The sequence below is a fragment of the Theropithecus gelada genome, chromosome 10 (assembly GCF_003255815.1).
Source record: "Theropithecus gelada isolate Dixy chromosome 10, Tgel_1.0, whole genome shotgun sequence".
Classification (NCBI taxonomy): domain Eukaryota; kingdom Metazoa; phylum Chordata; class Mammalia; order Primates; family Cercopithecidae; genus Theropithecus; species Theropithecus gelada.
In genome coordinates, this window is record NC_037678.1 from 58,914,164 (window position 1) to 58,941,642 (window position 27,479).

Consider the following 27,479-nt stretch of genomic DNA (forward strand, 5'->3'; position numbering starts at 1 on the left):
TCTAAGGCTTGATGTGGGGAAAAGAAAGAGAGATCATACTGTTACTGTGTCTACATAGAAAGAAGTAGACATAAGAGACTCCATTTTGTTCTGTATTTGAGATGCTGTTAATCTGTGACCCTACCCCCAACCTTGTCCTTGCAAGAGACATGTGCTGTGGTGACTCAAGATTTAAAGGATTTGGGGCTGTGCAGGGTGTGCTTTGTTAAACAAGTGCCTGAAGGCAGTATGCTTGTGAAAAGTCATCACCATTCTCTTAATCTCAAGGACCCAGGGACACTGCCAAAGGTTGCAGGGACCTCTGCCTAGGAAAGCTAGGTATTGTCCAAGGTTTCTCCCCGTGTGATAGTCTGAAATATGGCCTCATGGGAAGGGAAAGACCTAATCGTCCCCCAGCCTGACACCCGTGAAGGGTCTGTGCTGAGGAGGATTAATATAAGAGGAAAGAAGGCCTCTTGGCAGTTGAGATAGAGAAAAGCATCTGTCTCCTGCCCGTCCCTGGGCAATGGAACATCTCGGTGTAAAACCTGATTGTAGGTTCTATTTACTAAGATGGGAGAAAACTGCCTTAGGGCTGAAGGTGGGACTTGCTAGTGCAATGCTGCTCTTTATGCACTAAAAATGTTTATGGAGATGTTTACATATGCATATCAAGGCACAGCACTTTTCCTTAAACTTATGTCACAGAGATCTTTATTCATATGTCTTTCTGCTGACCTTCTCCCTACGATGACCCTATTATCCTGCCACTTCCCTTTTTCCAAGATGGTAAAGATAATGATCAATAAATACTGAGGGAACTCAGAGACCGGTGCCAGCGTGGGTCCTCTGTAAGCTGAGCGCCGGTCCCCTGGGCCCACTTTTTCTTTCTCTATACTTTGTCTCTGTGTCTCATTTCTTTTCTCAAGTCTCTCGTTCCACCTAACGAGACACGCCCACAGGTATGGAGGGGCAGGCCACCCCTTCACTTGGTGCCTGTTAATGGATGTATTTGTTGTTGTCAGAAATAAATGAGATAGTGGGGTCAGTTTCCAAAATCAATGACAGTTTGAATCAAATAGGCTTGAAAACGCATGCCACCTCTGACCCTTGCTCCCTGTGTGGCCTTGGGAAAATTACTTAGCCCCTCTGCCCCTCAGAGGTGGAAATAATGTGAGAAGGAAAACAGTACCTGTGCTGCACTTGGCCCTTAGAAAGCCCCAATCCACGCTCGGCGCCAATACCAGCTTCACGAATGTTCCCTTGCAAGTTCCAGACACAGGAAGTGCTTCCTGAAGGGGTCCAGGTGGCTTCAGGCCCCCTTGGGTCTGTGAGTACCGGACCACATGCATCCCCAGATTAGAACTCAGGGACTCGGAATCCCCACATTGGGTCACAGTGGATTTATGCATCTCCAGACAGGACCAAGGGACTCATGCATCCCCAGATTAAACCACTGACCCACAGGGCAAGGAACAAGGGTGGTTTGTTCTCAGTGGAGTCTGGAGAAGGGGACTTAGAGTCGGTAGACTTCAATGGTGAGGGCAGCAAATGGGGAGTGAAATAAACCAACACCCTTGGGGAACTCTAAAATGCTCAAAAGGAAACTAAAACCCAAGGAGCAGAAGGTAACATCTAAAGTCACACCACCAGCAAAGGCCACGGAACAACAGAACTGGAGAAGTTCTTGGAGAGCATCTGGTCTAGCCTTCATTTTCCACATGAGGAAACTGAGGCCCAAAGAAAGGAGGAAGTTAACCAAAGCCACATGGTTCGCTTGTGGCAAAGCCATCCCTCAGACTCAGATCCCAGATTTGAGGTCTGGCGTCCCCTCAATTCCCCAACACCAGCTCCCACGTTGCACACCCTTCACCATCTAGCAGAGATCTCCCCAGGGCTGCCATGAGCTCCATGACACTCCAAGGAGCTGATGCAAAACATTTTGTTTTGCACCATGGCTGTGGTGACAGCTGAGTTAAACCGAATGCCACAGTCACAGTCATTATGCTCAGAAACTGAGCAAGAGTTCCATCTATTGGGGTTTCAGAATGAATCAGATTTCCAAACTCTCCTCTCTCCACCTCGGCGCATGTCTGTATATGGTAACCTTTCAAAAGTGAGTCTAATAATTAGTCATCTTGGCCTAGTTCGAGACAACAGTATGTTCTCCAATTTCTCTCTGTTTTCAACAAGAGAGCCATGCCAACGGTAATGTTCACCGTGGTTAAACATGCTTCTCAGCTGGTCCCTGCAGGCAGCCAAGACAGCTCTGGTCCCCGCAGTTGCCCAGTGCTTCCCCACAGCTCTCTAATCAGGCTGTACCCTCAGACCAGATCCACCCCCACCCTCAATATTGACACCAACTGTGTACCGGGCACTACATTAGATGCTTTGGACTCATCATTACATTTTATCCTCTTTGCAAGATAGATGGTTCTCTTGCTGTCCCATTTGAAGATGGGAAATTTGAGAACCTGAGGGTACTGGTCCTTGTCTACTGCCCATACCCGAGGTCCAGCCAGTCCCTCTCTTCCTCCCTGCTCCAACCACACTGTTCTGCCAAGGCGGTGAGCTCATTTCCACCACAGGGCCTTTGCACGTGAGATTCCTCTGTCTGAAACACTCTTCCCTCTGACTCTGCCTGGTTCACATCTTCTCACCCTCAGATCTCAATTCAAGCACAATTTCCTAAGGGAAGAATCCTTCACATCCTCAGGTTCCTAGAGCTCTTTTCATTCACAGAGCACCCTGTGAATCCCTCCTCCTTCAAGGCAGCTCCTATAAATTGTTATTTTAAATTTTTTGTAAAGATGGGGTCTTGCTATATTGCCCAGGCTGGTCTTGAACTCCTGGCCTCAAGCAATAAGGGATTATTTGCTGCTATCTGGCTCCTCCACACAAGCACCAATTCTAGGAGGGCAGAGATGGTGTCTGTGTTACCCACCACCATATCTCCACACACAGAAAGGACACATAGTAAGGGTTTAGTTCATCATATATTTATGGATGATGGATGGATGGGTGGTCAGATGGAGAGTGGGTAGATGCAAAATGCTTAACGAAGAATTTGTCACCCATCCAAGTAAGAGGTGGGCCCAAATGCAAGCCCAGGCCTCCGACCGGCAATCCCTCTCGGTGTGTGTGATAATCCTCTGCACACACACACACATATCACCCCCAAACTCTGACCCTGGCAGACGGTGCCCACCTCCCTGGAGCGGTGTTCGCAAAACTCCCCTGACCAGCACCCCACTGTCCAAACCCCACAGCTCCCGCCACACACCTGGAGCTTCGGGGATGCTGGTTCCGTGGGTCCAGGAAGGCCTCAAACTCTACACTGTTAACAAGCGCTCAGGTAATTTAGAAGGGAGTGTGTGCCAGAGCTCGTTTGAGAATCTCTGGACTAAGGTGAGTCCAGGCAAACCGCAATCCCCAGGGAGAGGCACCCAGCGCCACCCCAGGCCGCCCACGCGGAAAGTGGCCGGGCGCCGCAAGCTGGGGCCGTGCTGCCCTCTGGTGGTGCATAGCGGCACTGCAGCCTCTGGGCACCCCCAAGGGCCGTGGTGTCCTGGTGGCCCGCGTCAGTCTGGGTCAGTGCACCTGCATTCCAGTCCCTGACCTTCCAGAGACCTCCCCAATACTTTTTTTTCTTCATAAATGGAACATAATCAAGGTTTCCCAAATTTCAGTTCTTTGGGTACCACCTTCATTATCTTGCCCATCTCATGTATACATACTATTCTGTACTTAATTTTTCTCTAAATTGCTGGGTGTGGTGGTGGCTGGCGCCTGTAGTCCCAGCTACTCAGAAGGCTGAGGCAGGAGGATGGATCGCTTGAGCCCTGGAGTTTGAGGCTGCAGAGAGCTATGATCACCCACTGCACTTCAACTTGGGCAACAGAGCAAGACCCTGTCTCAAAAAAAAATTAATAAACATGTATGTATTATAATTCATGTTAAGAGAGAAACAAATACCCACAGTAAACAGGGGTGGATTTCACTTGCCATAAATGGTGGGCTAGAGGAGAGGAGGGGGCTTGGTGGGGAGGGGATGAAAATAAAACAAGGATTACCAAGATTTTCATAAATAAAAAGACTGCCATTTTACAAACAAAAACAAACAAGGGTTTTCCTAAGTGATGAAACTATAAAGAACAGCAAAGAAATTAGCATTATAAAAATCAGGATATCCGGGCACGGTGGCTCAGCATTTTGGGAGGCCGAGGCAGGCAGATCACTTGAAATCAGAAGATCGAGACCAGCCTGACCAACACAGTGAAACCCCGTCTCTACTAAAAATACAAAAATTAGCCCAGCATAGTGGTGCATGCCTGTAGTCCCAGCTACTCCGGAGGCTGAAGCAGAAGAATCGCTTGAACCCAGGAGGCAAGCTCCGCCTCCCGGGTTCCCGCCATTCTCCTGCCTCAGCCTCCCAAGTAGCTGGGACTACAGGCGCCGCCACCACGCCCGGCTAATTTTTTTGTATTTTTAGTAGAGACGGGGTTTCATTGTGTTAGCCAGGATGGTCTCGATCTCCTGACCTCGTGATCCACCCGTCTCGGCCTCCCAAAGTGCTGGGATTACAGGCTTGAGCCACCGCGCCCGGCCTAGGACATTTTTACAGTGCTGTGTTAACCTGCACATACGAACTTTATGCATTTTTTTCCTGCATTTTATATGTCACAATAAAACATGTTATAAAAACAAAAAGTAACCAGTGAAATACAAGTAATTTACAAAGGCACACCTGAAAATAGGAGAGATGAGGCTAGGCACCATGGCTCACGCCTATAACCCCAACACTTTGGGAGGCCAAAGCAAGAGGATTGGTTGAGCCCAGAAATCTGAGACCAGCCTGGGCAACATAGCAAGACCTTGTCTCTACAAAATATCATTTAAAACTTAGCCAGGCATGGTGGCGTGCACCTGTAGTCCCAGCTACTCAGGAGGGTTGACTGAGGCAGGAGGATTGCTTAAGCTCAGGAGTTTGAGGCTGTAGTTAGCTATGATTGCACCACTGCACTCCTGCCTGGGCAACATAGTAAGACTCTGTCTCTTAAAATAAAAGAGGGGGTGACACAGCTGCTTAGGGGACAGTTTCAGGGGTTAAATACCCCAGAAACAGAGTGACCATCCAGGGCGTCCTGTGTGAGAGGCAGCTCCAGGCAGCAGCCCTCCCCCTATCCCCACCCTCCTTTCTCCTTCCCTTCCCTCCCCTGAGCCCCCAGTATGGAAGCTCAAAGCTCAGAGTGGATTTATGGGGGCCAGGGTGGTGTGGTGAAAACAGCAGGAACCCACTCTCAGGGGACTATTAGCACCCCAATCACTAGGCGGATGGGGGAAATTGAGCTCCTTTCAGTTCAGTTATGAGCCCCAGGGACATTCATGGCTATTTACTGCTAGCATCTGTTCTGACTGGTTGATGCCTGTGCCATTCAGTTGTCAAAGATGTTTATGATCAGCCCTGCTAAGATGCATTAAAACACGTGTATTAGTCCATTCTCACACTGCTAAAAAGAACTACCTGAGACTGGGTGATTTATAAAGAAAAGAGGTTTATGTTTGGGTGAGGGAAAAGGGACAAGATAGAGGAAGGTGAACAAGATGGAGCAGTCCCTATTGTTTCCGGGTTCTTCACAGATTTTCCTGCGCCCGGGAAAGAACCAAATCAACTGAGCATGTGCAGAATGACGTCAAGCCGGGGACACCGAAATTCAAGAAGCCACTCCTACACACACGCCCCAAACTCCTCCCCTTCCAGCTCCCAGGCATAAAAGTCCGCCGCCGGCAGGAGCCGGCGTGACTTCTTCGGCCCCGCATTTGTGGACCGGAGAACATCACCCGAGAGCGCCGGGCGACTTCCCTGGCCCCCCACACCTGAGGACCAGACAACTTCGCCCCAGAGTGTATGCATATTTGCAATAAAAGACTGCCACTTTCTTATGTACTTTGGCCTCATGTTTAATTACTTAGCTCTCCTAAATTAAGTTACATTAAATTAAATCAAAACAGTTTAGGCCAGGTGTAGTGGCTCACACCTGTAATTCCAGCACTTTAGGGGGCCGACGCAGGCGATCACCTGAGATCGGGAGTTCCAGACCAGCCTGACCAACATGGAGAAACCCCATCTCTACTAAAAATACAAAAAAAAATTAGCCAGGCATGGTGGTGCGTGCCTATAATCACAGCTACTCGGGAGGCTGACGCAGGAGAATCACTTGAACCTGGGAGGCGAAGGTTGCAGTGACCCCAGATTGCGCCATTGCACTCTAGCCTGGGCAACAACAGTGAAACTCCGTCTCAAAAAAAAAAAGAAAAGAGGTTTAATTAACTCACAGTTGCCCAGACAGTACAGGAAGCATGGCTGAAAGGTGTCAGGAAACTTATAATCATGGCAGAAGACCAGGGGAAGCAGGCACATCTTCACAATGGCAGCCGCAGAGAGAGAGCAGAAAGGGGGAGGTGCCACACACTTTTAAACCATCAGCTCTCATGAGAACTCACTACCATGAGAACTCACTCACTATCATGAGAACGCAAGGGGGAAATCCACCTCCATGATCCAACCACCTCCCACTAAGGCTCTCCTCCAATCTGACATGAGATTTGGACAGGGACACAAACCCAAACCATATCAATATGTAATTACTGAAATTAAAACTGTCCACCAAAACACCATGAAATGTCACTCACATACCTCCAGTGGGGCACTGCATTTTAGGATGCGGTAGGCATTACCTGGCCCCTCCCAGGGCAACTCTAAGAACTACATGGGCACTCACAAGAGCTGAGCACCACACAAAGTGTTCACTTGGTTAACGCAACAGCCTTCCAGGAAGCTGGCAGCTGGGATATCCCCAGCACGGAGGACAACGCCAAGTCAGACCCACAGGGCGCAGGGGCTCCCGTGAGAGCTCACAAGTGCTCTGTGGTTTGCCTGTCTCTCCTGCCTAAACAAGGAGCAGCTGGGGAAACTCAGGCTGCCCAAAGCACCAACCAGTCCCTCTCTCCCTCCACCACCTCCTTGCTTTTTTTTTTTTTTTTCCCTTCATTTTCCTCCTCTTTCTTCCAAGAAATTCAGAATGCAGGTCCCACTATGAGTTCACAGGTGAACCCACCTCTCCCGACTTCCTAAACTGTGAAAGGAAAATAAAACTTGGGACTCCAATTCACTCTACCCAAAGGAAAAAAAATTAAACTGAAAGCTGAGTCATGCGAGAAACCGCCTTCCCTTTTGTGCCTAAGCAGATAGGTACAGATAAAAGGCCAGATATCTCCAATTACTCTGGTTCACCTTGTCTTACTTAAAGTGCCAATTTACTGAGTGCTAGATGAATACGTAATTGACAATTCCCCCACCTACTCTGTTTCTCTTGCAACATGTGAGTTCAGTAATATGACCACACCCTCCCTCGTTCCCCTCCAGCCTGCTTTTCCCCTCTAAATACTGACACCCTCCAAATCATCTTTATAGAGAGGCGCGGACTGTTTCTGTAGTTCTGTTCTGTTCTTCTGGGCACGTCCTCAACCTTGGCAAAATAAACTTCTCAATTGATTGAGACCTGTCTCAAATACTTTTAGGTTTACAAAACCCACTCCCACTTTTACTAAATGTGTGTCCACAAATTTGGGAACATAGACACTGGGGACTCTAAAAGCAAGGAGGAGCCGGGCGCGGTGGTGACTCACGCCTGTAATCCCAGCACTTTGGGAGGCCAAGGCATGTGGATCACCTGAGGTCAGTTCAAGACCAGCCTGGCCAACATGATGAAACCTCTTCTCTACTGAAAATACAAAAATTAGCCGGGAGTGGTGGTCACACCTGTAGTCCCAGCTACTCTGGAGGCTGAAGCACAAGAATCGCTTGAACCCTGGAGACGGAGGTTGCAGTGGGCTGAGACTGTGTCACTGCACTCCAACCTGGGCGACAGAGCAAGACCCTGTCTCCAAAATAAATAAATAAAAGCAGGGAGGGAAGGAGAGGGGCAGGGGTTGAAAAACTACACATCGGGTCCTATGTTCACTATTCGGGTAACAGGATTAACAGAAGCCCAAACCCATATCACACACACACAATATATACCCACGGAACAAACCTGCCCACGCACACCCCCGAATCTAAAATTAAGGACATGGCCGGGCGCGGTGGCTCAAGCCTGTAATCCCAGCACTTTGGGAGGCCGAGACGGGCGGATCACGAGGTCAGGCGATCGAGACCATCCTGGCTAACACGATGAAACCCCGTCTCTACTAAAAGATACAAAAAACTAGCTGGGCGTGGTGGCGGGCGCCTGTAGTCCCAGCTACTCTGGAGGCTGAGGCCGGAGAATGGCGTGAACCCGGGAGGCGGAGCTTGCAGTGAGCCGAGATCGGGCCACTGCAATCCAGCCTGGGCGACAGAGCGAGACTCCGTCTCAAAAAAAAAAAAAAAAAACAAATAAAATTAAGGACATTAAAAATCAATCAGTGTGTGTCCGCACACAGAAAGGCAGCCTGGAAGACTAGACGCCAACATGTTCTTTTCTTCTTCATACAATGTTTGCATTTTCCAACTTCTTTTTTACAACAAAGTTTGGAAATGAGAAGCGACAACGCAGCTGTGTGTGTAGGCAATCAAGCAAGCTGTGGAGCTGGAAGCCCTCCTGTGAGAGTAAGGAAGTCAGGGGCTGAGTCCTCACAGTGCCCTTCAATTGCTAAATGACCTCAGGCAAGTCCTTCCCCTGTCTGGGCTTCAGTTTCCCCATCTGTTCTTTAACTCAAGCCCCACTCCACCCATCTTTCCGCCCTGCCGTGGGCCCTCTGGAAGATTGGCGCCTGTGGACTGCATCACCCGCACGTTGTTGCTGGCTGGCTTTCAGATTTCGGATGCTAGGAGGACAGAGAGAAGTAGGGATATTTCTTCCTGCTTCCTTCCTTCTTCAGGTCTCATTCCGGGCAGTGGCTTAGTCCCTCAACCCCAGCTGTTGCTGGGTGGTTCCACTTTCTGTCTCCAGCTGTGAATGGACTTCAACAGCACAATCCCCTACCCCACCCCTGCAGGCTCCCCATTGCTACTGGTGCCTGGGAGCCTCTGCAACCTTGGCTGGGGCTGTTTACCCCGCCCACCTCCCTATAATAGTCCATGAAATCCACCGGGTAGGATTCTGTTCCTTGCTGGAACTTCAAGCAATACAAGGAACCAGTATAAATACTCGTATAAATACTATGGAACAAGTGTAAATTTCCCAGACCATATCTTCAGGGATAAAAACCTATGACTTTCTCTATTTCTGCATATTTAGCTTATCTGAGCTTTTTTTTTTTTTTTTTTTTTTTTTTTTATTGCACATCACTCCTTTATTATACTGATCTGGAAAAAGGATTTAGTACAGTTATGCTCAGGTGAACACTGGACCCATGTGGCAGAGCCAAGCAACTAGAACATGATTCGGAAATCAGTGAAAGACACACTTGGACAGGACCAAGGGGCATTTCACTGCCATGAAACAAGGCAGGAAGCACTCCTGCCCCTCAGAGGTCAAGGAACTGATCCCATACTGGTATGAGGAATGGCTTATTTTCTGATGACCACATGTGGGACTATTTCAACCGCCACAAGAAACCCCAGAAGGGTTACTGTTTTGTATTATTTATATATACTATACTTTTTAAATAAAAGTAAATGTAACACATAACTAAATTCAGGATTGATCCCAAACTTCTAGAGCCAGGTCCTCTAGGGTCAGGGAGGAAACAGCTGTCACATCACCATGCAGGTTACATTCATCTTCCACTGGAATGACTAGAGCCCCCAGGCAGTGGCCTGACTGCGGAAGAGCAGAGGACTGGCTCCTGGGGACAGAGAGGCTCTGTTGCTTCTCCTCATTGGTCATGGCTTAGCATGATTCCTCCCCACAAGTCCTTAGTAAACAAAGAACTCGCAAAAACCCAAGTCACTACCTTTAAACTCTGTTGGATAAGGGGAGCTTTTCCACAGCTTGGACTGAGAACCTATGCTCTAGAAGTGCCATTCTGACTAGATTGTACGAAGGGAGTGGGTGCAGAAGACAAAATGGCTAAAATGAAAATGGGAGCCACCAGTCCCCATCTGCAGCTACAACTCAAGATGTCTACAGATGTGGTCAGCGTGACATGTGCAGGTGGGAGGGGCAGAGGGACAAGATGGGCAGGGAGGGTGCTCCTGGGGACAGTATCCTCCCCGCTGGCCTTCACTTCTTGGCCTTGCCCTGGGCGGCCACAGCTTCCATGGCTTTGCGCACCGTCTCTTCATCCCCTAGGAACTGCATGGGCTTGATAGGCTTCAAGTTCTTGTCCAATTCATAGACAATGGGAATACCAGTCGGCAGGTTCAGCTCCATGATAGCCTCTTCAGAGAGACCCTCCAGATGCTTGACAATGCCCCGGAGGCTGTTGCCATGGGCTGCAATCAGTACACGTTTCCCCTCCTTGATCTGGGGAACTATTTCTTCATTCCAGAAGGGCAGAGCTCTGGCAATAGTGTCCTTCAGACTCTCACAGGAGGGTAGCTGATCTTCTGTGAGGTCTGCATACCTGCGATCCTTACTGATGTTGCTGTAGAAAGGGTGGTCGGGCTCCATCGGAGGTGGTGGGACATCATAGGAGCGCCTCCAGATCTTCACCTGGGCCTCACCATGCTTTGCAGCAGTTTCTGCTTTATTGAGACCAGTTAGACCCCCATAGTGCTGCTCATTGAGGCGCCAAGTCCTCACCACTGGCAGCCACATCTGATCAATGGCATCTAGCACTGTCCAGAGGGTCTGGATAGCTCTCTTCTGTACTGAGGTGAAGCAGATGTCAAACTCATAGCCAGCATCTCGCAGCGCGTGCCCGCCACGCTTCGCCTGCTCGTGGCCCGCTGGGCTCAGGTCGGCGACGTACCAGCCGCTGAAGTGGTTCTCCAGGTTCCATGTGCTCTCACCGTGCCGGATCAGCACCAGCTTGTAGGCGGCCATGGCGGCTGGCTGAGGATGCAGCACCGACTGCCTTTTTTTTTTTTTTTTTTTTTTTGTCACTCTGTCGCCTAGGCTGAAGTGCAGTGGTGTGATCTCAGCTCACTGCAACCTCTGCCTCCCAGATTCAAGTGATTCTCCTGTCTCAGCCTCCCGAGTAGCTGGGACTACAGGCGCAAGCCACCACTCCCAGCTAATTTTTGTATTTTTAGTAGAGACAGGGTTTCACCACGTTGGTCAGGCTGGTCTCTATATTCTGACGTCAAGTGACCCACCCACCTTGGCCTCCCAAAGTGCTGGAATTACAGGCGTGAGCCATTGCCCCGGCTTACCTGAGCTTTTAAGCTCCCATTTCCACTGAAGGTAGGAAACAGTTGCAAACATAAAGCAGAGCAGCCACTTCACTCCACTGTTCTTTGGGTAAACACTCACTGCATTCAGATTTCAGACACGCATTCGGCATGCATACACACACACCCCCCACCCAGAGGCGGCGCAGCTGGTGTGGGGAGGCACTTACCTACCTCGCCAGCATCTGGGGTGAGTCGTCTGGCTGGGAGGGTTCCTCACTGACCTCCCTGGAGTCTGAGTTACCCCAGTCCCCACTGCCTCTGCAGAGGTGACTATAGGTCTGCCATGGTCCCTGATCACCCAGTCCTGGGAGCCTGAGCCCATCCAGGACAGCCATCCACCCCAGCTACATGCGCACTCTCTCCAGGGGCTTGAGAACTCTAATCTGCTCCCTCACACTGTGAGGGGTCCATGATCCCACGGACCCTGTCCTGAGGCCACTGCATTCCAACACCTCCCTGTGCCACTGCTGCTCCACCAAAGTGGGTTTCTCTGTGAGTCTTCTGGGATCCCTACAACCTTAACGTGGGTTTCTGCCCCCTGAGGGATGGGGTGCTGGACTCATTCTTGGGGACCCAGTAACTCCTATCCCTAACCACACCTCCTCCATCTGGTCTTTTCCGAACCATCTCCTTCTGGGCAAGGGAACATTCTTCACTGTCACCCATTCTTCCCCACCCTGTGCTTCACGGTGTAAGTCAGAGCTCTGGGTCCCCGTGGCTTTGTGTGTGCTGTGCCAAGCCAAGCTTAGGAAACTAAAATCACAACAAACCTACTGCAGCCTCCGCCTTCCGGGTTCAAGCAGTTCTCCTGCCTCAGCCTCCTGAGTAGCTGTGACTATAGACGCGCACCACCACGCCCGGCTAGTTTTTGTATTTTTAGTAAGAGATGGGGTTTTGCCATGTTGGCCAGGCTGGTCTCGAACCCCTGACCTCAGGTGATCCACCCATCTCGGCCTCCCAAAGTGCTGGGATTACAGGCGTGAGCCACCACGCCCGGCAACACTCTAAAATTTGACTCTCATCTCACAGGCTTCTCTGGGGTCCTCCCTTCCCTGGGAGCTAAGCCTTGAGGTCTACTTTTAATAATAGGGATGACCTTCAGTGGCTCTTCCAGCTGTGATCAGCTCTGAATCATTCACTTACTCAGAACAAATACTTCCTGTGCACCTGCTATGCACCAGGTGCTATGCTGGGCACTGGAGATACAGCAACGAATTGAAAAAGACAAGGTGCATGTTTTGGGGACTGACAGTCTACTGGGGGAGGCAGATGTTCATCAGAAAATAGAAATAAATAAATATAAAATGACAGTTGTCATATAACGCTATGAAGGAAAGGCATGTGAGGCTACGAGGGTAAAAACAGAGGAATTTAATTGAGTCAGAGAGTTCAGGGGAGGCTGAACTCCAAAGGCCAGGCAGGAGCTTCTGCACGAAAAGAAAGAAAACAAGAGAAAGCCGGAGATGCTAAGGCCCTGTGATGGCAGAGAGCACGGAGCCCAGGAGTGGCCAGGATGGGCCAGTGTGGCTGGTGTGCAGAGAGGATAGGAAGGAAGCGCATGCCAGGTATGGCCAGGTGTGGCAGCCCTCGGAGGGTGCAGGGCCTTGTGGGCACCTGAAGGATCCTGGCTAGATCCTAGTGTAGAGGAAGCAGAATGGGGACAGCCTGCCCGCATTTCTAGACCTCTCCGGGTCAGGTCTAGAAGAGAGAGACCAGAAGGGAGTTGGGAGACTAGTTAGTAGACTACTGCCTTAGACGAGGTGAGACATAATAGCCAATAGGACTAGAACAGTGGTGATGAGGATGAAGAGAACTGGATAGACTCAAAAGCTATTCAGAAGTTAAGAGTAGGAGGACTTGGTGATGGATTAGACATGGGGGAGGTGGAAAAGAAAGGAATCAAAACTCCTGGTTTGCAGGACTGAATGGAAGTGGAGGGGTGAAGTCAGCAGAGGAAATGGGTGATGGTTAATTTTATTCGTCAACTTGCCTGGGCCACAGGGTACCCAGATTAAACACTGTTCCTGGGTGTGCCTGTGACAGTGTTTCTGGCTGCGATGAGCATTTGAATCACTGAACTCGGTGAAGGAGGTGGCCCTCCCTAATGTGGGTGGGCACCATCCAATCCACTGAGGGCCTGAATAGAACGAAAGGCAGGGGAAGGAGGAATTTGTCCCTTTTTTCCTAACTCATCGCTTGAGCTGAGACATTTCTCTTCTCATCTTCTCCAGTCCTCCAACCAGGATTTATATCGTCATCTCCCCTGCTTCTCAGGCCTTTAGACTTGAACTGAATTCTACCATCAGCTTTCCTAGGTCTCCAGTTTGCAGATGGCAAATCATGGGACTTCTCAGCTTCCGTAATCATGGGAGCCAATTCCTCATTTTTCAAATGCTGTTCATTCTGTTTCTCTGGAGAACCCTGACTAGTACAGATGGAGACTCTGAAACAGGACCAGGTTAGGGTGGGAAGGTCAGTTTTAGATTGGTTTGGAGAAGGTTAAGTGTCAGGTATCCATGAGATATCCAAGGTGGATTCACAGGCTTGCACTAAGCAGATGGTTTAGACCTCCAGATGCATATTGGTGAGTTACCTACATCTAGACAATAAGAGAGAAGAGAAAACTAAGCTCATAGGACTCCAGCATTTGATGGCCTAGCAGCAGAGAATAAGATTGAGGAGTCCAAACAGCAAATTCAGAAATAGGGAAGAAACAGTACAGAGAAAATAAAAACCAATCATGAAAATGCAAAAATACAGGGCTGACTACAAATAATGAGGCATGAAACCTATTGCAAATGTCCAAAATAAATATTAAAGCTGAAGATACACAATATGTTAAAATAATTTTTTATTAATGACTAGGTTGGGGCAGGAAGGTCATAATCATCTGGTTCTGAAAATCCCAAATAATTTCCCCAAATGTGAAGTATATGAAAAGGGCCAGGTATGGTGTCTCACGCCTATAATTCCAGCACTTTGGGAGGCCGAGGCAGGTGCATCACTTGAGGTTAGGAGTTCAAGACCAGCCTGGCCAACATGGTGAAATCCTGTCTCTACTAAAAATATCAAAAAAATTAGCCGGATGTGGTGGTGCACACCTGTAATCCCAGCTACTTGGGTGGCTGAGGTAGGAAAATCACTTGAACCCGGGAGGCAGAGGTTGCAGTGAGCCAAGATCATGCGACTGCCCTCCAGCCTGGGAGACAAATGGAGTGTCCGTCTCAAAAATAAATACATAAATAATAAACAAATAAATAAAAAGAAAGAAATATATGAAAGGAAGTAAAAGAAGAATGGCATGGGGAATCATATCTTAGATTGGGCATGAGATCATGAGATAATGGTCAGTAGTACTGGAGTATTAGTGATGAGGATGAATTGGACAGATCCAAAAACTGGTCAGAAGTTAAGAGTTACAGGACTTGATAATGGATTTGACATAGGGAAGGAGGAAAAGAAAGGAATCAAGACTCCTGGTTTGCAGGAATGAATGGAAGTAGATGAGTCATGTTGTCAACCAATGAGATGGTATTATGGTTATTTTTATTCTTGCCATTTGATAAGTAAACAAAATGGTCTCAATGTTTTTCTACTTAAAATAACCTCTGATATAATAAAGGATGTATAACTTCTAAGACACCAAAGAAAACTAATTCAAGAAAACATGGCTCCCTAAAAACAAAAAGCATAACAAGATAACAGAAGACCACACATAACAGCTGTCATAATAAATGTGCATGAGTTAAATTCATCTGAAATGCTTAGGTTGAATCAAAAAACAAAATCTAAACTACAAATTGTTAGACCTCAAAGAAATGAGGTGTTTAGTGTTTTGTTTTTGGCTTGGTCGTTTTGTTTTGTTTTGATTTTTTCAGTGACAGGGCCTTTTTTTCAGTGACAGGGCCTTGCTATGCTGCCCAGACTGGACTTGAACTCTTAGGTTCAAGCAATCCTCCCGCCTCAGCCTCCTGAGTGGCTTGAACTACAGCCACATGACACCGCGCCTAGCCAAAGGGAGGTTTTAATGATATAAAATGGCAGCTCGCTGGAGGGAATACCCAAGTCCTACCCGGCCCATTAACCTTCCTCATGAAGTTCCAAGGAACAGACTCTCAAAAGAAACAAAAGACAATGGAAAACATGTTTCCACATCATTATAATGACATTGGAGACCTAACCAGAGGCTCCCTGGAAACCCAAATCTGGATCTGACGGCCAGCTGTTCCAGAGAACCCCTTAGAATAGTCCTTAGAGTATATGGGTTGCCAGATTCAGCAAATAAAAATAGAAGATGCCTAGTTAAATTTGAATTTCACACAAACACTAAACTTTTTTTTTTTTTTTTTTTTTTTTTTTTTTTTTTGTGAGACGTAGCTTCGCTCTTGCTGCCCAGGCTGGAGTGCAATGGTGCAGTCTCGGCTGACTGCAACCTCCGCCTCCCGGGTTCAAGCGATTCTCCCACCTCAGCCTCCAGAGTAGTTGGGATTACAGTCGTCCATTAACCTTCCTCATGAAGTTCCAAGGAACAGATACTCAAAAGAAACAAAAGAAAATGGAAAACACGCCTAGCTAATTTTTGTATTTTTAGTAGAGACAGGGTGTCAAACATGTTAGTCCGGCTAGTCATGAACTCCTGACCTCAGGTGATCCACCCACCTCGGCCTCCCAAAGTGCTAGGATTACAGGTGTGAGCCACCACACCCAGCCTAAACTTTTTAAAAATATAAATATGTCCCAAGCAATATTTGGGACATTGTGCTAAAACAAAAGTATTCATTGTTTATCTGAAATTTAACTTGGCCTCCTGGATCGCATGTAGCAACCCAGCATGCCACAATGGGTGTGTTAGAAAATGAGAGCCAAGAAAGGGGCAGATAGCCCCTTCCCAGACCTAGGAGGAGTAAAGTAAAAGAGGGAGCGACCTTCCCACCAGGAAAAGTGGGTTCCTCAATCTGGAATCCCAGGTCAGCAGCTCCTCCTGGAGAGAAGACAGAGTGAGAGCAAAGGGCAGAGCTTTCCTTCCCCATATACAAATAGCTCGTTTACAAAAAGCCCACCGCCAGTGAAATGCTACCTAAAGGTTAAAAGCAAAGGGATTTCCAGATGACTGACTCTGGGATCCATTTAACAGCTCCCTGCCAAATGCTTCCTAAAATGGTCAAAGGAAAAACACAGGAAAATCTATATTCACATGTAAACCAGCGAGGAGGCCAGACACATGCTTCACCTTGAGGTGAACTGGAACATAAGGCGGACCCGGCAGAGTGAGGAATCGGCCCAGTGCTATGTCCAGTGGAACTGGCCCACACCGACTCACTCACATTTCCACAAGGCTGAAAGACCAGGATAGCTGAGACCACACGGCTGGAATTTACTTCCCAATTCAATCAGCTTCACCTTTGCTAAATGCCTAGTCTAGGAAAAGATTGTCCTGAGCATGGCAGTGTTTAATACAATCTTCTAATCAGTCGTCAGTTTACAGATAAGAAGCCTGCACTGGAGGGGCATTGCTTTGTTCAAAGCCACCAGTCTATTAGGTTTTGAATCCAATTCTCCTTACCCTCTGCCACAGTGTGGCCCTCACCAGGGGAGAGGGGCTGGGAGGGGCTGGGAGGGGCTGGCAGGGGGTCCTGCCTTCTGTCTGGGATGTGTTCTCCTGCCCTGGCCTTTCAGAGGGGATCCTCCTGTTGTGCTTGAGAATGGTGGTTGCTGTGTGCTTGGGTTACTGTACAGTCCAGCTGTGCTTAGACCATGGCTTTTTGTGGGTGGGCCTCTATAGACCACCTCTCTGGGCAGATTTCTCTAATCTCTGCCTTTTTTTTTTTCTTTTTTCTTTTTTTGAGACAAGGGCTAGCTCTATTGCCGAGGCTGGAGTATAGCAGCACAATCTCAGCTCACTGCAGCCTCAACCCCCTGGGCCCAAGCAATTCTCCCACCTCAGCCTCCATAGTAGGTGGGACCAGAGGCGTGTACCACCATACCTGGCTAATTTTTTCATTTTTTGTAGAGATGGAGGCTTACTATATTGCCCAGGCTGGTCTCGAACTCCTGGGCTCAAGTAATCCACCCACCTTACCCTCCCAAAGTGCTGGGATTATAGGTGTGAGCCACCACGCCAGGCTAATCTCTGCCTCCTTAGCCCCCTAACCAGGCCCCCTGCCTTGTCTTGCTGCTGTTAACACCACAGGCCCCAGAGACAGAAAATAAGATGGAAACCTGTCCACATCACTTCCTTACTTGAAGCCTTCCTCAGCTCCCCATCACTTCAGCACCCAGCAAGGGTGCCCTCAGGCCTGAACTCCATGTGCATTTCCACCCCTCCCCTGCCACCCCACTTTGTAGGTGACATCTCATATATAGTTCCCAGCCCGGCCACTCTTACTGCCTCGTTGCTTCGCTCGTGCTGGTCCACCTGCCTGGAACACCCTTCCTACAGCCTGTTGGTTCCTGTTTATCCAGGCCAGCTCCGTTCTCATCTGAAAGGTAGCAGCCGGCTGTCCCCTCATCCTTGCACTCACTGTATCCTGATCAGAAGGATGTCTGTCTGTCTCCCCACCGGAGATCTTTGACCCACAAGGTCAATATCATAAATGCCTGAGCTCACCTGAACTTGATGTCATGAAAAGCACAAGAGTAGGCCGCCATGTGCGGTGGCTCATGCCTATAATCCCAGCACTTTGGAAGACTGAGATGAGGAGATCACCTGAGGTCGGCAGTTGGAGACCAGCCAGACCAACATGGCTATATTAGTCTGTTTTCATGCTGCTGAATCACTTGAACCCAGGAGGCAGAGGTTGCAGTGAGCTGAGATCTTGCCACTGCACTACAGCCTGGGTGACAGAGCGAGACTCCATCTCAAAAAAAAAAAAAAGCGCAAGAGTATTTTAGTTTGGCAGGCTTGGGCTGCACCCCCAACTCTGCCACTTGCTACAGGTCTATCTCTAGGAGTGTCACTTTACTGTTCTCCTCACCTGTTGACAGCTGTTAAACCACTCGTAGCTTGAAATTGGCCATGGTGGGAATATTTACACCATGGAAATTGGCAGATGCTACAAATCAATGATTTTTTAAATGCTGGCTGTTTAAGCATCTGTGGGACTGACTACCCCGTAAGTCATCAAGTAAGAAGAAATGAATCTCTGAAGTTAGAGGGACCCATGGCACAAGTAGCCTGCACCCCACCTGTATCCCTGTGACTTTTCAGTGTGCTCTGGCCAGCTTCCACTTCCAGCCTCTGCAACTAGAAATGAGGCTGTTGCTCCCAGAATTGCCCATGCCTGGCAGGTTGGAACTGCCAAAGACCTTATGATGCAGGGCAGGCAAGCCCCGAAGTGGAGCTCAGTCCACAAAGGTTCTTGGCTTTGCCCAGGAAAGAATTCAAGGGTAAGTCAGAGGTAAAAGAAAACAGCTTTATTGAAGAGACGGTGTTATAGTTCTGTGACTGTTCCTGCACAGCAGGGCTACCCGTAGGCAGACAGTAGTTGCTTAGGGCACTTTTGCAATCATATTTACACATACTTTTTTTTTTTTTTTTTTTTTTGAGATGGAGTCTCGCTCTGTCGCCCGGGCTGGAGTGCAGTGGCCAGATCTCAGCTCACTGCAAGCTCCGCCTCCTGGGTTCACGCCATTCTCCTGCCTCAGCCTCCTGAGTAGCTGGGACTACAAGCGCCTGCCACCTCGCCCGGCTAGTTTTTTTGTATTTTTTTAGTAGAGACGGGGTTTCACTGCGTTAGCCAGGATGGTCTCGATCTCCTGACCTTGTGATCCACCCGTCTCGGCCTCCCAAAGTGCTGGGATTACAGGCTTGAGCCACCGCGCCTGGCCTACACATACTTTTAATTGCATGCAGATTAAAGGGCAGTTGATGCATAAATTTTTAGGGAAAGGGTGGTAACTTTGTGGTCATTGCCTTGAAAAGGGGTGGTAACCCTGGGTGTTGCCATGGCAACAGTAAACTGACTTAACACACTGGTGGCTGTGACAGATTGAAAACTGTTTTCACCCCAGCCCTGTTTTAGCTAGTCCTCAATCTAGTCCAGTGTTTGAGCCCCACCTCTGGAGTCAAGTCTCACCTCCTATCTCACAACCCCAGAAATAGCTTTTAACAAACGACTCTCTTGAGGGTTGGGGTGTAAATGCCCCAGCTCCCCGACCCCTTGGTTGGAGTAGTTCTGAGTTGTGTGTTTTGTATCACTTCCCATAGTTTCCCCTAAAGGCCTCAGATGCCCACCGAAGTAGACAGCTGAATCACGTGGGGGATTTTTCACACTTTGACCTTTGAAAGTCTTTACTAGTTTCCATGTTTTTCTAAATACAATTTTTGCTTGATTTTTCTTGTTACAGAAAGATATGCCCATTAAAACTTTAGAAAATACAAATAAGGCTGGGCGCAGTGGCTCACACCTGTAATCCCAACACTTTGGGAGGCCAGAGGGGTTGGATCACCTGAGGTCGGGAGTTCGAGACCAGCCTGACCAACATGGAGAAACCCTGCCTCTACTAAAAATACAAAAAAGTAGCCAGGCATCGTGGCACATGCCTGTAATCCCAGCTACTTGGGAGGCTGAGGCAGGAGAATCACTTAAACCCGGGAGGTGGAGGTTGCAGTGAACCGAGATCACACCATTGCACTCCAGCCTGGGCAACAAGAGTGGAACTCCATCTCAAAAAAAAAAAAAAGAAAATACAAAAATGGTTATAATTTTTGACTCTTGTTAGTTTTAAATACTGGTATGTGAGTGCATCTATAAATGCATCTTCCTTACTCTTTCTCCTACAGCCTTACCTGCACTTCCCGAATGAACTACTTATATCTGAAATCTCATCTTAGGGTCTACTTCTGGAAGAACTCTAGCATAATACCAGTAGGACTCCACAAAACTGGCAAGCTCAAAGCAGCAGGTGGCAGGGAAGCAAATGCCACCAGGTATCACCGAGGACTAAAGCTCAGCATTGATGTTGGCCCTGCCGAAAGGGCAGGAGGGCTGGCCCATCCCATGGTGCCGCAGGCTGTGGCCACATCTCACGCCCTCCTGCGCTGATGGTGGAATGAGGTGTGGGTTGTTCCTGAGGTCCAGCTAACTTTGGGCTGCTAGAACAAAGAAAAAAACCCTTGGGTGCCATCGGTAAAATCACTACGCAGTTTCACTCCTCCATTGGGTCCCCCAGATAACTAAGCCTCCAAGAGCAAAAGGACAGCAAAGCCAGCCTGAACCGAGACTGCCTCAGCATCAGACAGAAGTCACACGGACACGCTCCACTCCAGCAGAAAAGCAGCTCAGCACTCACAGATGGGCTCAGAGATGAAAAGGATGAGGTCAACTGGGCACTGTGGCTCATACCTGCAATCCCAGCTACTCGGGAGGCTAAGGCAGAAGCCAAGAGTTCAAGACTAGCCTGGGCAACATAGTGAGACCTTGTCTCTTAAACAAATTTTAAAATCTTAGCCAGTTGTGGCAGGTAGATTGGTTGAGCCCAGGAGTTCCAGGCTACAGTGAGATATGGTTGCACCACTGCACTCCAACCTAGGCGACTAAGCAAGACTCCATCTCTAATTTGTTTTAAAAAGGAAGAAGTTGACCAGATGCAGTGGCTTATGCCTATAATCCCAGCACTTTGGGAGGCCGAGGCAGGCAGATCACAAAGTCAGGAGTTTGAGACTGGCCTGGCCAACATGGTAAAACCCTGTCTCTACTAAAAATACAAAAAAATTAGCTGGACATGGTGGTGTGCACCTGTAATCCCAGCTACTCGGGAGGCTGAGGCAGGCGAATCACTTGAACCTGGGAGGCAAAGGTTGCAGTGAGCTGAGATCGAGCCATTGCATTCCAGCCTAGGTGACAGGGCAAGACTCTGTTTCAAAAAAAAAAAAAAAGGAAGAGGTTGGCCAGGCACAGTGGCTCACGCCTGTAATCCCAGCACTTTGGGAGGCCAAGGCAGGTGGATCACCTGAGGTCAGGAGTTTGAGACCAGCCTAGCCAACTAGTAGAGATGGTGAAACCCAATCTCTACTAAAAATACAAAAATTAGCTGGGCATGGTGGCGGGCACCTGTAAACCCAGTTACTCGGGAGGCTGAGGCAGGAGAATCACTTGAACCCAGGAGGTAAAGGCTGCAGTGAGCCAAGATTGCGCCACTGCACACCGGCCTTGGTGAGACAGAGTGAGGTTACATCTGAGGAATGAGTCCTGATGACCCTTAACAAATAGTTGCTTCCCAAGAAATAGGAGAAAACCCTAAAACACAGTTTTCTCAACTATGTTCCACAGGAAACTAGCTAGAGGTAGCGACAGGCGCTAAGGAGAAAAGGCTGCACCTGGGAGACACTGAGTGAAGCAAAGGTTCATGGTTTTCCTGAGGCCTTCCTGGATCTGTGCTGATGTTCACTGAGATTCCCCAGGAGAAGGTACGGTGTGACAATCCCCAGAGCAACTTGTAGGACTCGCATTCCATGCAAGGCCAGCTTGGAAAAACAAGCTTCATTTAACAAATAGGTATAAACAGGAAAGACAATTTAATTCAAACATCTGTAAGGAAATGGCCAAAACTGATGATACTTTGTTGTTGTTGTTACGGAGTCTGGCTCTGTCGCCCAGACTGGAGTGCAGTGGCGCGATCTCAGCTCACTGCAAGCTCCGCCTCCCAGGTTCATGCCATTCTCCGGCCTCAGCCTCCCAGGTAGCTGGGACTACAGGCACCCGCCACCACACCCGGCTAATTTTTTGTATTTTTAGTAGAGACGGGGTTTCACCTTGTTAGCCAGGAGGGTCTCGATCTCCTGACCTCGTGATCCACCCGCCTCGGCCTCCCAAAGTGCTGGGATTACAGGTGGGAGCCACCAGACCCCACCAAAACTGATGACATTTTAGGCCACCAAGAACACCTCACAAGCACTAACAAACCATCGTTTTCTCAGGCCACATTATCTAGCCACCATGCAATAAAAACAGAAATTAAAAACAAAAGGATAGACAACAACAACAAAAAAATGAAATCACTTGAAAATTTATGCCTAAATAACTTGGATCAAAGAAAGGAAAAAAACTGCAGTTATGGGCCATTCAGAACATAATAACAATTGGAACGCCATGTAGCAATACTTAGGGAATGAAACCGAAGTATTCCCCATAGCTCCAAATGTTTCTCTTACTCAACAAAGAAGACTGAAGGCAAATGAAGCATCCAACTTAAGGAGCTAGAAAATAAGCAACACGATAAACGCAGGGAGAGAAGCAGAAGTAAAGATAAAAACTAATGAAATAGAAAACATAAAAATCCATAGAACTGATAAATCTAAGACTCGGTTTCTTGTAAACAGCTGTGGGATACCCAGCCTTGTGGAAGCCCAATAAAGGGATGGGGCACACAGCTGGGCACGTGGCTCACACCTGTAATCCCAGCACTTTGGGAGGCCGAGGCAGGTGGATCACCTGAGGTCAGGACTTTGCAACCAGCCTGGCCAACATGACGAAACCCTCTCTCTACTAAAAATACAAAAATCAGCCGGGTATGGTGGCAGGCGCCTGTAATCCCAGCTACTTGGGAGGCTGAGGCAGGAGAATCGCTTGAATTCAGGAGGTGGAGGTTGCAGTGAGCTGAGATCGCACCACTGCACTCCAGCCTGGGTGACAGAGCGAGACTCCGTCTCAAAAAAAAAAAAAAAAGGTGAGTTGGGGGGTGGCAGGGGAAGGGGGCAGGAAGCAAGTGAACGAGAGAGGCAAAAACACAATAGAGAAGTCAAGGAAATGTAATCAAAGACACAGAGGAGAGGTTTCGGATTAGAAGAGTATTAAATGCATGCAGTGTACTAGTCAGCTGGGAGAGTTCAGTGGAGAACACAAGTGTCTTCCTCAGCTCGGGCTGCCCTACGGAAATACTACAGACTGGGTGGCTTAACCAACAGAAATTTCTTTCTCACAGTTCTGGAAGCTGCAAGTCCAAGACCAAGATGCCAGCAGGGAAAGGTAAGGCCTTGCTTCTTGACTTGCTGATGTCAGCCTTTTTTGCTCTGTGCACAACTGGCCTTTCCTCTGTGCAGGAGCAGAGAGAGCTCTAGTGTCTCCTCCTCTTCTCCCAGGGACACCAGTCCTGTGAGATCAGGGCCTCATCCTTATGACCTCATTTAACCTTAACTGCATCCTTCAAGGCCCTATCTCCAAAATCAGTCACATTGAAGGTTAAGGTTTGTGAAAGGAAAAATAAATCTTGGGACCCCAAAATCATTAAGCTAAAGGGAAAAGTCAAGCTGGGGACTGGTCAGGGCAAATCTGCCTCCCATTCTATTCAGTCTTCCCTCTGCTCACTGAGATAATGCTATCTGAATGCTTCCTTTGGAAAGACTAATCGGAAACGCAGAAGAATGCAACTGTTTGTCTTTTATCTGCCTACGACCTGGAAGCCCCTCCCCACCTTTGTTGTTGTCCCGCCTTTCCGGACGGAATTCATGTTCATCTTACATATATTGATTGACATCTCATGTCACCCTAAAATGTATAAAACCAAGCTGTGCCCCGACCACCTTGGGCCCATGTTGTCACGACCTCCTGAGGCTGTGTCACAGGCGCATCCTTAATTTTGGCAAAATAAACTTTCTAAATCGACTGAGACCTGTCTCAGATACTTGGAGGTCACAGGCTTCAACATACGAACTTGAGAGGGATGCAGTTCAATCCATAACAGCATACTTTTATAGAAAAACGAGAATTGTTATAAAAGAGAAGTAAAAAACCACGGAAGCAGCTTTAAAACTGACAGACGACTATTTCCCAAAAGGGTGTGGGTCAGAGAGTTTAGTAGACAAGCTCTTGCAGACTTTCAAAGAATGTTTTTGTAGGCTGTTTAAACCATCCAGAAGGCCGGGCGCGGTGGCTCAAACCTGTAATCCCAGCACTTTGGGAGGCCGAGACGGGCGGATCACGAGGTCGGGAGATTGAGACCATCCTGGCTAATATGGTGAAACCCCGTCTCCACTAAAAAAAAATACAAAAAACTAGCCGGGCGAGGTGGCGGGCGCCTGTAGTCCCAGCTACTCAGGAGGCTGAGCCAGGAGAATGGCGGGAACCCGGGAGGCGGAGCTTGCAGTGAGCTGAGATCCGGCCACTGCACTCCAGCCTGGGCAACAGAGCGAGACTCCGTCTCAAAAAAAAAAAAAAAGAAACCATCCAGAAAACAAGAGAATGTGCTCTGATTCAGTTTACAAATCTAGCATAGCTGTGACATGGAACCCGACACAGACAACCAAACTTCACCCAGTCGGGCATTTTAACCAGAACCCAAGCGATTCCTGGCCACGTTATAGTTTGAGAAATGCTACATGGAGTACACTCATTGTCACTGCACGAAGAGAGTTTTCTAAACAAGGTCCTTGAGTCAAAGGAGTTGGCAGGTGCCCAGATGGCTGAGACCAGAGGAGACCTTGGGCAAGGAGCAGCCCACAGAGGCGGTCAGCGTGGAGAAGCCCTGGGCCAGAGTCCAAAAGCCCATGGGGGCTACCTATGCTGTCCACACCTGTCTCCTGGACGTGGCAGGGAGACTCAAGGAGCCAGAAGTGGAACAGCCACCCATGCTAATGCCACATACACACAGCTGGAGTTTAGCAAGCTTAGGATCTCCTTTAACCTGGAGGGGGTGCCTGGGGCAGAGGGCACAGTGTTGACACTAACTGCTACAGGGTATGAGGAGGCAGTCAGCTCAGTGTACAATCTAACAGTTGAACTGTCTGGAGAGGTAGTGAGTTCCCCATCGCTGTACCATCCTCCAAGGATGCTCTGGGGGACATGCCGACACTGGGAGAGAAGCTGGCCTTGATGGCATCAGACTCTCTCCTCACCTGATGACTAATGATGACTAATCCTCTGATGGCTACATCCCACCCCATAATGATAATTACAGACTCAGCCAACCAGGACATGCCATTTCTCACTTTCAGAGAACACTGTTTCTACCCGCTCTGTGGCCTTCTCCTCTCCACGCCTGTGCTACCATCCGTTGGCAGCATCTCTCAGGATGAAGAGCAGCATCAGGGGGGAGTGAGAGGAAAGCAGGTCCCATCTTACTTGCAGCGCTGGTCACATGCACAGACAGGGTTGAAAAGTTTCACACAGACAGATTTAACCTTAATTGCATCCTTCAAGGCCCTATCTTCAAAATCAGTCACACTGAGGGTTAAGGCTTGTGAAAGGAAAAGAGCTCCCTATATCCTCTTGGGTTGCCATGGTGAGCAACCTCTCAGGTCCCAGGCTCAGAGCAGGTGCCAGAAGGAGGCTGCAGGCTTGAGTACCATTCAAGATGTCCATTAGAAGCACAAACAGCTGGGCGCGGTGGCTCACACCTGTAATCCCAGCACTTTGGGAGGCCAAGGCGGGCAAATCACGAGGTCAGGAGTTCGAAACCAGCCTGGCCAACATGGTGAAACCCCTCTCTACTAAAAATACAAAAAATTAGCTGGGCGTAGTGGCGGGCACCTGTAATCCCAGCTACTCAAGAGGCTGAGACAGGATAATCACTCGAACCCGGGAGGCAGAGGTTGCAGTAAGCTGAGATCGCACCACTGCACTCCAGCCCGGGCAACAGAGTAAGACTCTGTCTCAAAAAAAAAAACACAAAACAAACAAACAAACAAAAAAAAGGCAGCACAAACAACCCCAGCCTTCCCTTTCTCCATAATGGACTGAATCTCAGCCTGCCACACTAATAGGTGCTTGGCCACAAAGAAACCTGCAACATCAATGTCTTATTCCTCATTATGTGGATTTCAACGATGGATACAGTGCTTTCATTGTGATCTCCATATGCAGAATTGCAAAGCCTCTCTCAGCCAGGCACATGTAGCCTAGGCTTTGGGAAACCCTCACAAATAATTTTTCAAGGACAATAAACCACAATCAAAGACAACCAGAATTACAGAAGCCTGAAGACTCCAGGCTGGGCCGCCTCTGGTCGGGAGCATGAAAGACTATGGCACTAGAGATTAAAAAGTCACTGTCAGCTGGGCATGGTGACGCATGCCTGCAATTCCCAGACCTTTGGGAGGCCAAAGTGGGAAGATCACTTGAGCACAGGAGTTCAAGACTAGCCTGAACAACATAGAGAGACCCTATCTCTACAACAAATAAAAAAATTAGCCGAATGTGATGGCTTGCACCTGTAAGTCCCAGCAGTTAGGGGGGTGAGGTGGGAGGATCACTTGAGCCCAGGAGTTTGAGGCTGGAGTGAGCCCAAATTTTGCCACTGCACTCCAGCCTGGGTGATGAGAGGGACCCTATTCCAAAAAGAAAAAAAGAAGATTGCTATCAGCATCATCGGCAGACACTCCACCAGTCTTGGGGATGTGGAAGAGCAAATACTGAACTCCCTGTTAACTCCCAGTAAGGACAACACTATAGTTCCTTTTAAAAAATATTATTTTAGGCTGGCACAAAGTGCCACAAGCGGGGTGGCTTAAAACAACAGCCTCAGCCGGGTGCGGTGGCTCACGCCTGTAATCCCAGCATTTTGGGAGGCCGAAGCAGGCAGATCACAAGGTCAGAAGATGGAGACCATACTGGCTGACGCAGTGAAACCCCGTCTCTACTAAAATACAAAAAATTAGCTGGGTGTGGTGGCGGGCGCCTGTAGTCTCAGCTACTCATGAGGCTGAGGCAGGAGAATGGCATGAACCCGGGAGGCGGAGCTTGCAGTGAGCGGAGATCGCACCATGGCACTCCAACCTGGGCGACAGAGCGAGACTCCGTCTCAAAAAAAAAAAAAAAAAAAAAAAAAATTTAATATTTTTTTGAGACAGGGTCTCACTCTGCTGCCCAGTCTGGAGTGCAGTAACACAATTTAGGCTCACTGCAGCCTCAACTTCCCAGACCCAAGCGATCCTCCCACTTCATCCTCCTGAGTAGCTGCAACTACAGGCATGCACCACCACAGCAGGCTAATTTTTGTATTTTTTGTAGAGATGGGGTTTTGCCATGTTGCCCAGGCTGGTCTCGAACTCCTGGGCTCAAGCGATCCTCCCATCTCAGCCTCCCAAAGTGCTGGGATTACAGGAGTGAGCCACACTGCACCCAACCATATTTCCTTTAATAGTGGGCTGTGGGCTTGGAGAAAATGGGCACTGTGTTACACGCATGATATGGAAGGTACAGTTTACCAAGGACACTCAGCAGAGCAAACCAGGAGCTATCCC

General features: G+C 48.7%; 1 protein-coding gene across 2 annotated transcripts; it reads right to left on the reverse strand.

The window, feature by feature from the left end:
- Positions 1–1,445: 1,445 nt before the first annotated feature.
- LOC112632851 (phosphoglycerate mutase 1-like) lies at positions 1,446–10,980 on the reverse strand. Of its 2 annotated transcripts, none has more exons than XM_025398955.1 (2): positions 10,149–10,980; positions 1,446–1,460 (listed from the first exon to the last, which is right to left on the reverse strand). In XM_025398955.1, the coding sequence occupies exon 1, from the start codon at positions 10,950–10,952 to the stop codon at positions 10,188–10,190; it is 765 nt and encodes a 254-aa protein (XP_025254740.1). In that variant the 5' UTR covers positions 10,953–10,980; the 3' UTR covers positions 1,446–1,460; positions 10,149–10,187. The 2 variants fall into 2 exon arrangements, with proteins under 2 accessions (XP_025254740.1, XP_025254739.1); XM_025398954.1 differs by lacking the exon at positions 1,446–1,460 and adding an exon at positions 9,272–9,479 and having other exon boundaries at positions 10,205–10,976.
- Positions 10,981–27,479: the final 16,499 nt, after the last annotated feature.